Source organism: Chanodichthys erythropterus, chromosome 2 (genome assembly GCF_024489055.1).
Source record: "Chanodichthys erythropterus isolate Z2021 chromosome 2, ASM2448905v1, whole genome shotgun sequence".
NCBI classification, from domain to species: domain Eukaryota; kingdom Metazoa; phylum Chordata; class Actinopteri; order Cypriniformes; family Xenocyprididae; genus Chanodichthys; species Chanodichthys erythropterus.
In genome coordinates, this window is record NC_090222.1 from 38,087,629 (window position 1) to 38,100,099 (window position 12,471).

General features: G+C 35.7%; 1 protein-coding gene across 3 annotated transcripts in view; it reads left to right on the forward strand.

Annotated features, from left to right (window-relative positions):
- Positions 1–1,067: 1,067 nt before the first annotated feature.
- The window catches only part of ago3a (argonaute RISC catalytic component 3a), a 54,231-nt gene continuing 42,827 nt past the window's right edge, over positions 1,068–12,471 (forward strand). For 2 of the 3 annotated variants that reach the window (XM_067411701.1, XM_067411710.1), the window contains exon 1: positions 9,209–9,875. In XM_067411701.1, coding sequence (XP_067267802.1) covers positions 9,791–9,875 — 85 coding nt within the window. In that variant the 5' untranslated portion in view covers positions 9,209–9,790. Of the gene's footprint in view, positions 1,753–9,208; positions 9,876–12,471 lie in introns of those variants that run through there. The other variant, XM_067411719.1, reaches the window with a different exon arrangement.

Below are 12,471 nucleotides of genomic sequence, written 5' to 3' on the forward strand. Positions count from 1 at the left end.
CAGTTCAAGAATAATTTATGTAATTGTATTTTTCTTATTTGAAAGATTCTAAAGTGCAGTTTCGTGTCTATCCTCGCATCACTCAACTGGTCGAGGTTGATGATACAGAATTTAGAAAGTAATCAGTTATAAGTAATCCAATACTTTTTAGAGAGAGTAATTAGTATAGTAATCTAATTACACTGTTGAAGATGTAATTAGTAGCCAGTAATTAATTACTTTTTTTAGCAACACTGCATGCATCTATGAATCATGCTCAAAAAAAAAAAACAGGAACGCGAACGTGATTTCATGCTGACTTTAATAATTGCCATTTTCATGCATAAGCTAAAATAAAGAACTATAGAGATATCTATAGAGAACTATAGATAGATAGATAGATAGATATAGTGATAGATAGACAGAACTATAGATAGATAGAATAGAATGATAGATAGATAGATAGACAGATAGATAGATAGATAGATAGATAGATAGATAGATAGATAGATAGATAGATAGATAGATAGATAGATAGATAGATAGATAGATAGATAGAACTATAGATAGACAGAACCATAGAATGATAGACAGAACGATAGATAGAGCTATAGATAGATAGATAGATACATAGATAAATACATAGATAGAATGATATATAGACAGAACTATAGATAGATAGAATAGAATGATAGATAGATAGATAGACAGATAGATAGATAGATAGATAGATAGATAGATAGATAGATAGATAGATAGATAGATAGATAGATAGATAGACAGACAGACAGACAGACAGACAGATAGATAGATAGATAGATAGATAGATAGATAGATAGATAGATAGATAGATAGATAGATAGATAGATAGATAGATAGATAGATAGATAGATAGATAGATGTTCGCACAAGCTTATGATAATTATAATGATGGTGATGATGATGGTGATGATGAGGCTGCCTCAAACCTCGTCCCTTCCCTCGCGCACTCGCGCTTCCCCTCGCAGCCAATCAGCGCGGGGCTCTCGCGGCAGGACCGTGCGTCGCGCTCGCGGAGGATCAGACGCTCCATATTTAGCTGTAGCGAGTCTCGCAGAGGCTCTGAGTGTCAGAGAAACCCTGAGAGAGAGTTCAACTCTCAACTTATTTCATGTCACCACCGGCGTAAAACGAAGGGAATACGCGCTACTGAAAAGCCACAAGCTTCGAGTGAGGAACCCAGTGATGATCGGGGACTTTAAGCGAAGAGAAGACGGCGTTTGATGGGATTTTTTCCCTCTCAGAAGGGAATGTAGCTTAGCTGGTTAGCCTGGCCACTAGCAGTAGCAGGCTAGCGCTGTCGAAGAGAGGAGGCGACATAAGTGGACTTTTACTCGCTATAACGTCATAACACCTCAACAAACCGCCTCACTCTTTCCAAAGACGAGTTTCTGTAGGCGTCGTCGTCACAGAAACAGCGATTCGGGACTGTATTCGAGGGGAACTTTTCGTTTTAGCTGTCTAGCTAGCTGGCCGTCACGTCAATCTGTCAACCGGACCTAAAATCCCGACTAGATAGTTCGAGGCACCGAACCTCCCTCCTCTCTCGGCCTCTGTTGATATACGAGCTTCTGGGAAGGTGGATTAAGAACCCGCAACACGGGAGGAGACGCTCGCATTGGGTTAACGGAACCGGGCGGCCGTCGGGATCCAAGTAGAGTTTCTGAAGTTCGTCTACTGCGAGCCGGGGACGGAACCGGACAGAGACCTCATGAATGGAAATCGGAACTACAGGTGTGTAATGATGTTGGCTCTTTTGCGCACATCTGGATGTTTTCAGCGTCATGATCAGGGATCTTTAAATAGTTAACCTCATATATGTGCGTTTATGTATGTTTGTATGTATGCTGAGCATCGTTATGGTTGAGCAGGTGTCTTTGACATTATTAAAGGATTAGTACACTTTCAAATTAAAATTTCCTGATAATTTACTCACCCCCATGTCATTCAAGATGTTCATGTCTTTCTTTCTTCAGTGGAAAAGAAATTAAGGTTTTTGATGAAAACATTCAAGGATTATTCTCCATATAGTGGATTTCAATGGAGCTCAAAGCTCTGAACCCAGATGAGGAATAAGGGTCTTATCTAGAGAAACCATCAGTCATTTTCTAAAATAAATTTACAATTATATATGTTTTAACCATAAATGCTCATCTTGAACTAGCTTAGCGCCGTCTACACTGCCGGAATTCAAATAGAGAAGAAGAAGAGAGCTAGTTCAAGATGAGCATTTATGGTCAAAATGTATAAAATTGTATTTATTTTTTTTAGAAAATGAGCGATGGTTTCTCTAGATAAGACTCTTATTTCTTGTATGGGATCATGTTTAACGCTTTGAAGCTGCACTGAAACTAACCCTAACCTGGCCTTCAGCCGTTTGGGCTCCATTGAAGTCCACTATTAGGACAAAAATCCTGGAATGTTTTCCTCAAAAACCTTCATTTTTTTTTTCAACTGAAGAAAGAAAGACATGGACATATGGAATGACATGGGGGTGAGAAAATTATCAGGAAATTTAATTTGAAAGTGAACTAATCCTTTAAACCAAATGACGTCTACAAGAAAATGATCTTTTTTGAGAGGATGTGATGTTCATGACAAACTATAAATATGTTTCGCTGTCTTGAATTGTCTTCATTGTGAACAGCATGTTTATTTAAAACCTTTATTTTTGACACGTTTTGCTTGAAGTATTCTTGTGTCCCCATGGTTATGGAGAACCTGGAGATATCAGGGAATTGTGTATTACATGCCTGGAAACGTCCTGGAATGGAGTCAAATCTTTTTGTAGTGCATCATATTTTTTTTCTAGTTATGATCTATTTATTTTATTGACTTAATATTGCTCTTGTGTAGATGGCAAGCCATATTGAGTTCCTTTTGAGATGTTATTTTGAGTCAGTTGTTTGTTTGAAACAATTGAATGACTGATTGAATGATTCATTAGTAATTAGATATTTGACACAAAAAAAGTTATTGAAATGTATTGTTTAAAATATTTACAGACTCTTTAAAGGATTAGTCCACTTTCAAATTAAAATTTCCTGATAATTCACTCGCCCCCATGTCATTCAAGATGTTCATGTCTTTCTTTCTTCGAAAAGAAATGAAGGTTTTTGATGAAAACATTCCAGGATTATTCTCCTTATAGTGGACTTCAGTGGCCTCCAAACGGTAAAAATGACAGTTTCAGTGCAGCTTTAAATGATACCAGATGAGGAATAAGGGTCTTATCTAGCGAATCCATCGGCCATTTATGAAAAAAATACAACTATATGCTTTATATAAACAGAAGATCGCCTTGCACATGCTTCCGCTTTCCGTATTCTTCAAAAAGCTTGCACTGTATGTTCTACGCCTTCCCTATTCAACTTACGGAACGAACCCGGTGCCAGTTTCATTTTTTTCCGTAAGTAGAATCGTTTAAAGCCCTTTGAAGTTGCACTGAAACTGTAATTTTGACCATTTGGAGGCCGTTGAAGTCCACTATAAGGAGAAAAATCCTGAAATGTATTCATCAAAAACCTTAATTTCTTTTCGACTGAAGAAAGAAAGACACAAACATCTTGGATAACATGGAAGTGAGTAAATTATCAGGAACATTTTATTTGAAAGTGGACTAATCCTTTAACCAATGGTAAGACTGATGATTGTTTTGATCAGTGTTTTTTCACTTATAACTTGACACAAGAAACTAATTTAATGTACTTCACCTTTTATTAAATAGCCATTCTTTCTCAAAGGATAAATAAGTACTTTAGCTTAACCACTAGACAGCCAATTAGAGAAAGAGAGAATTAATTTGAAAAATTACTTTGCAACCAGTTAGGTTTGTGACCAATTATGTCATTACAACAATGCTGTTAGTACTACTAGTAGCAATTATTTCTTGAGTTTTTATCATTTTTTACTTTTTGCACTAATTATTTTATTACATTAGTAATGTTTTGGCCTAATAAACATTCAGCCATTATTGTGTCAAAAAGCTATTAAAAACATTTTAAATTAATAACATTCATTAGTATATGGTCAATTTCTACTTTTACGTCTTATAAAAAGTTTTCCATTTATTGAGTTATCATTAGTACTCAAGATTTATCCACTGAAAAAATATTTCTGAATAATATTACTGAGCACATCTTGTTGTGTGGTTTAGATCCGAGCAATTATCTCATTGTGCCTCATCGTGGGCATTTTAAAGGCTGACTATGAGTCATTTTGTGATGTGAAGAAGCGCTGGTCAGACATGATGCAACAAGCCGTAAGTGGGTTAGAGTCAGGTCAGGTGAGTGACCTCGCTTACCCTCACTGGTCACAAGGTCAAGAGTTCATTACTGGCAAGGCCAGCAACAGTTTCCCATTTTTAGGTGCTCTCCCAGATGTCACGTATTCGTTTCAGCTTGTGGCTGTTTTCTTGAATGATACTGGTTCTGCGTTGACTAAGGTGATATGTCATAAGTCTGCATGGGCTCTGGAGGTCCTCATTGTCTTGTCACCTGTGGAATACCCCCATCTGAAGGGGCTTTGTGAGCTTGAGCATTGGATTTTCCCTTGGAACATGTTCGTTGGTTCTGTTGTAATGGTGGGAAATCATGCTTTTTCAAGGTTGTAATAGTCGACTAAATGTCAGTCGACTAGAAGAGGCTTAGTCAACCAAAATTTTATTCGTTGGAAGGTTGCATAAAAAAACAACAACTTTGTGGTGTGAAAACAGTGGGTCCTTGTTGTAAGAAATCCAAACGTTTGCCATCCAAATCATCCATTGACCTCAAATATGGCTTATCATTTGAAACCTTTAGTAGCAACTTTACTTGGCTGCTCGCTCAGACATTAACATGGATAAATGTGCCATTATTAGGCAGATATCCAAGTGTGTGTGTGCGAATTGTGGAAGTATTAGTGCCCTTAGGCTACTGCATGAGATGGAGGCGCCGACGCGATCGCTGGCATTTTTTGTTCTGATAACAGCAGAAACAACTTGATATACTGTCATTTTTGGTCACCCAGAAAAGAGTACTGTAAAGTATTGAATGAGGTATTAAACTACCTTTTTATTTGTGTAAACTCACAATAACAAGAAAACGTTGTGCCTTTGTAAAATAAGGAAAAAGCACAGGTTGCGCTTTCTGCCATCTCGGTCTCTGTGAACTGGAGCGCGTCACAAAAATTAATCGAAACTCAGCATATACTTGACATGAGAAATATATCTATAGAAATGTGTACTTTTAAATGAACCAATTATGCTTATGTAATCTGTATGAAAGTTAGGTGCATTCACTATACTGCAGAGATCACATTTTCTACTTCATCTTTGCATCTGACGCTAACACAGAAAACGCTAGTTTATTAATAAATAATTAAAATGTGTCCTTGCTATTTTTTCCCTGACACATTCATAATCATTACTTTTGCCGGTGTTTTGCGGCAAGCTTTATGCATGCGCTTGAGATATATATTATGCCACTATATTAAAGTGCTCATTAGTTTAGTATTCTCCTCAGTATGTATTTTAGTAATTAAATTAATATAAATGTGCGATTAGTTGACTAATGGCTTAAATTAAAAACTACTAAAAGTTTTTAGTCTGGGGCAGCCGTACACAAGCCCACGATTGGGTTAAATGTTTGCCCAACCTGCTGGGCAGTTTTATTTAATCCAACTTTTGTTTTAAAATTACTATATTGCTCACTTAAAATGAACCCAAGGTATGTTGAAAATGAACATTTATTAATAAGTTTAATGAATAATGATTAAACAATGAACATTTATTAAATTTCTCATTTATAAATGTTAACCTTTTGATTATTATTGTTGTTAATTGTTGTCTAATAATTGTGCATCTGATTTTTGATTTCGGCCTATTTTGGTTTCATTTTAAGCCAGCTATATAGTATATAATACTATATATTTTTAAACAATAGTTGGGTTAAAACAACCCAATCGCTGGGTTTGTCCATTTTCAACCCGACTTTTCTTTTTTTCTCTTTTTAACGCAGCATTTTTTAGAGTGCAAAATTGTATAAAAAATAGTTTTTGCAACATAATTGGCATCCTAAAGAAATGCATGATTGTGAGTCTGTGCATCTGTGCTGGTAAACTAAGTAGCCGGTGACCGTGAAAGAGACCCAACCTGTGCGGTTTTATTAGGTTTGATGCTAAATATGGCATGGCCTGAGGTGTTTAATAATACCAGATGTTTCCTGTCGCCAACGTGAAGAGGGCCACTGCCGAGGGGAAGCCCCCGCCGTGTCTCATTTCGAGGTAATGCTACAGGTGGGTGGGTACAGGGCAAAATGATGTAGTTTTCCCGCACAGGATGCATAATCTGTTTTTCGAACCTTTTGAGAACATACAGTCATGATTGCTTCACCACTTAATGATCAAAGTGTCCAGCGTTTCCCAGTCGTTTGCAGTTTGTGCGGTTGTGCCACAGAGTGCTGCATTGACTTTTGTTTGCCGCTGTTTGTTTGATGGCAGTGCCAAAGCAGGGGAAGAGTTACGTCCCTTGCTCTTCATCTCATTCTGAGAGGTTTCAACAATAGCCCCTTTCTCTCCTCCCATCGCCCATAAGCGGATGACATAGTATGGGTGGTTTCTATGGTGAGTGCAGTTTGACTTGCACTGGTATTGTGGATGAGGGTGTCGCTGCTAGTATAGTAAAAGGTTTTTGGGAGGCCCAGTGTGATGTTAAAATAGTCTGGGGGCCGCCAGTGCTGTCTGTCAATGTCAATATTTATTTGCTTTTACATGACTTAAAAGGAACCATAATTTCAAAATCACCCCTTTCAATCATTGTACACTGAAAGGAATTTTGTGTAGGATTTATTTTAAGTTTCACTCTGAAACTGAAAAAATTACAAAGAATTAACAAGTATCATATATATTAAACATGAAATTTTGGAGTAGAAAGACTGAAATAGTATTTTCTTTCAAAACGTACTTCAATAATTTTTACATTTTGTTTGCATTTTTTTTTTTTTTTACCACTATGAAAAGTCCGTTTTTTATACATAGTGTAGCTAATTAGATTAGAAATATATAATATAAAAAATCTACATCAAAGTTACATCAAATTTTTTAAGTCAAGAAATTCAAAGTTTAAGTAAGCAGTTTTACTCCTACATTTTATTTGCTCTTAACTTAAAATTTTTGAGTAAGTTAATTCATACATTAAACTTATCATGTAATCTTAACTTATACTCTCTCTCTCAAAAAAGATTTTTTGATGCTGTTCAGTTTATTTAAACAATTTATTTTGATTCAACACCATTGTATCAGGTTTCTGGTTTAAATGCGATTGATTCATGTTAAATTGAATTGAAACGATTACTCTTTGACTTAACTTGATGTTTTCATATTGGAATAACATGTTTAAATCAAGTAAACCCAACCAGGACTCAATCAAACAGGATTTTCACTTCCCATCATGCTTTGCAAAGGGGCTGAACTAGGAGTGTAAATGTTGAAATAAAGTGTTATTAGGAAGATGTGAAAATGGAAAGACTTTTTAATGTTTACTGTTCTATTATGTTGGTAGTTTTAGGGTTACCATTGTGGTGAATTGTTGCACTTGTGCTTGGGTTGAGGACCTGCTAACAAACTTTAACATTTCTTTAAGAAGAAAGTAATCGCTGTGGTCTGGGTTGCATTTCCCAAAAGCATTGTAAGCCTATGTTGATTGTAAAACCATTGCCACCAATGGACTTGTGATCAATTTAGGCTTTACAATGTTTTTGGTTAAGGCAATTTAGGATGAATCCAGTATCACATCTAGATTTCTAACACAGAACATCACAAACGTTATATAAATCACAAAATTAAACAAGACAAATTAATTGTAAAAATCAATGTATATGAAAACTATTTAATTATTTTATTTATTTATTGTTTTTTATTTATTTTCCAAAACATTGCAAATTAGTTGGGCTGACACTATTAAATTAAGCTGTGCCCAACCATAGTAAATAAGTTGAATCAACCTTAATAAATTAAGTTAACCCAACGTAAGTACATTAAAATGCAAAATAAAGCAACTTAATCATGTGGAAATCCTTTTCATGATTTTTTTTTAATGTTCGTTCAAAGAGTTATTTTTTTGAGTGTATATATATATATATATTTTTATATAAGCAGACAAGAAGCGAAGTGGGAGAGAGAGAGATGGGGTTCACGAGCTGGGACTCGAACTTGGGTCATCCAAAGCACAATGGCGTTATATGTCGGCTGACTGCCCTCGAGGCTATCGGCACCGACATCTTAAATCCTATTTTTACTTTTAGTAGTGGAAATGTATAGCTATAACTAGCTAATTCAACAAATGCTAATTGGTAACGCAGTGATAACATTAGCATAGAATAGCAATTGCTGAAAGAGTACGGCAATGTAGAACAGTTGTGAAATACCTGTTCTCAAACTAAACCCATGCTCCAATCCATGATGGTAACGCCCCAAAAACCCCACATAACAGAAACTCTTCCGGGATGGCAAAGCATTAAACACTACTAAATCCCCCACTTAACATTAATCTTGCACAAAAAACATTATATAACACTTAATTTTAGCATTTATTCTCCCTTTCGAGTGTTATGGCAAAACATGCTGGGAAATAAAAATCCCAGCCCAGTTTCAGGTAAATTTAAGTTTGTCTAAATTAAAAGAAACAAGTTCATCAAGTTAAAAACAATCAAAAAATTCAGATTACTTAAAATATGTCAGTTTTGTGAAAAAAGTTAATTTGATTGAACTAATTTGTTTAATTTGAGTTTGCCCTACTCAAACCAATGTTAGAGTTTACAGTGTAGTTAACAATAATCAAAGCATGTTTTAAATGTTTTTATCCTTTCTTAAAAGTAACTTCATATTCAATTGGGCTTCTTGCATTTATTTGACTTTTGCTATCAATGCAGTCTTAAAAGCAAGATGTTTACCTTTAGAGGTTATTGATTTTATTGTTATTTTGTGAAGAAGCCTAAATAGAGCAATAACAAATGAATTAGCAAAATGTATTTATTGTTATGTTTATGATTTTTGTTATTTCTGCATATTGGCTATTGGGTCATGAAAGATGATCAGTTCATCTCTCAACATTAGGAAATGCAATAGCCGAATAAAAAGCACTTAAAATCATAGAATATTGATGATATTGTTTTATTTTATATTGACCAGCCCTGTTCAACACGTGCACTGCACAGTCACTACGACCCATCACAGCTCAAGAATGTGATCCCTTTCATTTTCAGTATGAGACACAGCAATGCATTGTGTTCCTCATCACGGGTGAATATGCTTGAAAGTGTTCAAGCCATAAATTGTGTAAAAATGGTGGACGAGGAAGAGGCTTTAGGACCCTCTGGAGTGGGTTGTCGGCCTGGGGAATGTGTTCATGGTAGTTACACGTATAGTGGCTTAGCGATCTCTCTATGTACATGGGGCCCTCTTTGGCTTTTTTAGGACCTTTTTTTTCTTTGAAGGTTAGTTGGGGGAAGGCAAAGGGGATCTGTTGAGGGAATTTAAACTATGAGAGGTAGGGAAAGGGGGTCAGAGTTTGACCTAAGTGAGGTCTCCGAGTCCCACTCTAAACTAAAATGGTTAAAATAACTGTCAATTGCTCCTTTTCTGCTTACTAATTTTTCTCGCTTTGCTCGTAACAAATTATCCTGTTAACGACACAGAGCGCCTTTCACCTAGCTGTGGTGGAATCTCAACCCAGAATGGATCGTATTCATCAGCCGCACTCTTGGTGTGGTCAGAGTTCAAGCTGTTTTCCTCTGCCATGTATCTTGGCGAATACTGGCTAACCTCTGTCCCTGCAGAACCCGGACCCCCGGTTTTGCCAACCTACATATACTCTGAGAGTGGTGAGCTTATTGTAGCTGTTGACAATTATGAGTTTTTTTTTTTGTTTTTTTTTTGTGAACCAAATAAATTGTAAAGCAGTCACAGTGGTTACTGGGCTCATTTGACTTGCTTGCTGAACTGCAGGCTATTGCTTTCATCATGTTTGATTTAAAATAGTTGTTACTTTGTTCTATTAGTTAAGGCTTGTGAGACTTTCACCCAAAAATGAAAATTCTGTCATTAATTACTCGTCGTTCCAAACCTGTAAGACTTTCTTTCATCTTCAGAACACAAATGAAAACACAATCTGAGAGATTTTTTTTTGAAGAGACTCGATCTGATAAACAGATTTAATTTAGGCTTTTATTCACATATAAACACTGATCAGCGAACACAAACAGAAGCTCAATTGAACCTGCTTCACCCATGAAAACAAACCTCTTCTGGAAACTCAAACGTGCTGCGAAACTCACAAGAATGAACCTCATTGGTTCTCGCACACGTCAATCAAACATGCTTGAGCTTCCATTTACCACAACTGATGTGAATTGATTAATGTTTATATGTAAATAAAAGCTTAAATTCGATCTGTTCATCTTATAAAGTGATCAAGACTCTTCAGAAAATTTGGACTAAACCACTCAATTCATATGGAGTAGTTTTGCAATCACTTTATGAACTTTTTGAAGTGTCAAAGTTTTAAATGTGTAGCTGTGGAGGGACAGAAAGCTTTCAGATTTCATCAAAAAGATCTTAGCAGTCCGAAAATGAACGAAAGTCTTACAGGTTAGGAATGACATGAGGGTGAGTAATTAATGATTATTAATACTTATTATTAATGAATAAGTTTGGGGTCAATTAACCCTTTAAATCAGTGTAGTTACTGACTGCTTCATATGACATTGTGAGTCTCTATGAAATCCGTTTCCCAAATTCTGTTTTCTCCATTTAATCTTTCTAGATTTTGTATATTGGTTTAATGCATGAAAAGGCATGCCTAATCAATTGAATTTATTAAACTTAAACTATTTAAAATAAATGAATTAATTTAATCTGCGTTCATGCAATTATCATTAAAAATGGTGGTTGTCAAATCATAAAACTTTACCGAATTAAGCAAACATTGTATACTTTTGATTTATAAATTGAAAATTTGACATTTGGTGACATTCCGCATTTATACAGTAAAATCCGTTGTTATGAAAGATTTCCGCAAATCTGCCTGCATTTTCAACATCATAGGTCCCTTACAATGTGTAGTTAAAGATACACAATTTCAGTTTTGTTCTAATCTGAAGTATTTTACGATTGAAATATGTATTTTTATTTGGAAGAATTATAATTATTCTGATTTGTATCTGTTGTGTTGAAATCTGAATTGATTTCATGTTGCAATGACCCAAAAAAAAATACTACAAGAATTTTTAATCTTAAAAGGAGGAATTTGAATCTGACCTACAGTCTGTTTGGTCAAAATGATGATTGAAAACAATGAAATCAATATTTAAGCCATTTCAGAGTCCATATATTATTGACAAAAATATTTTATGTTCTTTTAGTTATATTGCCCATCCCTACAGCTGTGCAGTTCAGACAGACAAAAAAAAAAAAACCTGGCAAAATGTTCTGACCATGTCCTAATCTCTGGATTACTGTATCTGTCAAAGGTTACATCTTTACCCTATCAAGTGTTGAGCTGTTTGGTGGCTGCAACCCGAGTTACTGTGTCGACCGGTTTGCCAACTGGACACACGCAAAGACATACACACTTCCCATCGCCGTTCTGTCACTCAGTGCGTCTGAACCCGGTGCCGTGACTGACGCCATTGTGTCCTACCGCCGAGCACTCGGCCTGTTCCCACAACCCAAGCCTCTGTGGATTAGAGCCACAACAGCTGTATTGTGTGTGTGTGTGTGTGTGTTTGCTCTAGTTCGCTAGAGAGGTAGAGAGCCCAGAATACAGTACTGCATTTATCGCTGGATATCTGGAAACTGACCAGATTGGCTAGTCAGCAGTTAGTGTAGTTAGTTGTGAATTTCTCCTGGCAAACTTCGCTCAGCCTGTATGTTTTTTTTAAACCAAAGCAAAACAGTTCAGATTTCTCATGATTAGTGTTATTGTTATTTTAGTATTATTTATTTGCTTATGTAGTATTTATGAATGTTTTCAAAGTTTGTATATCATTTTAAAATAATCAGTTTTATTTTAAGTTTAGTTTTTCGTTTTGTGCTTTTGTCATTTTTATTTTAAAATATATTAGGCATGTGACGGTATCAAATTTTCATGTTGCGATTAATTGATGAAGATTTTATCACGGTATACGGTATTATCACGATATTGAAATAAGTTGCAAAACCATTTTTGTCAAAGTTTAACAGGTTTAAGTACTCTTTTTGTAATAAAACAAAAACAACTCTGACTGCAATTTTCAAACAGATTAAAATGCAAAAGAATTAGGCTATAAAGAACTAGGGCTGGGCGATATATCGAATGCTTTTGTCACGCGCATTTCGTCAGTAAAGCCGGTTCCCTGATTGCCGCTAAATCGCCATCACCTGCTTTCAAATGAAACGGCATTTAATAGACAGAGCCGTAGTTCACTGATAAGCCACACA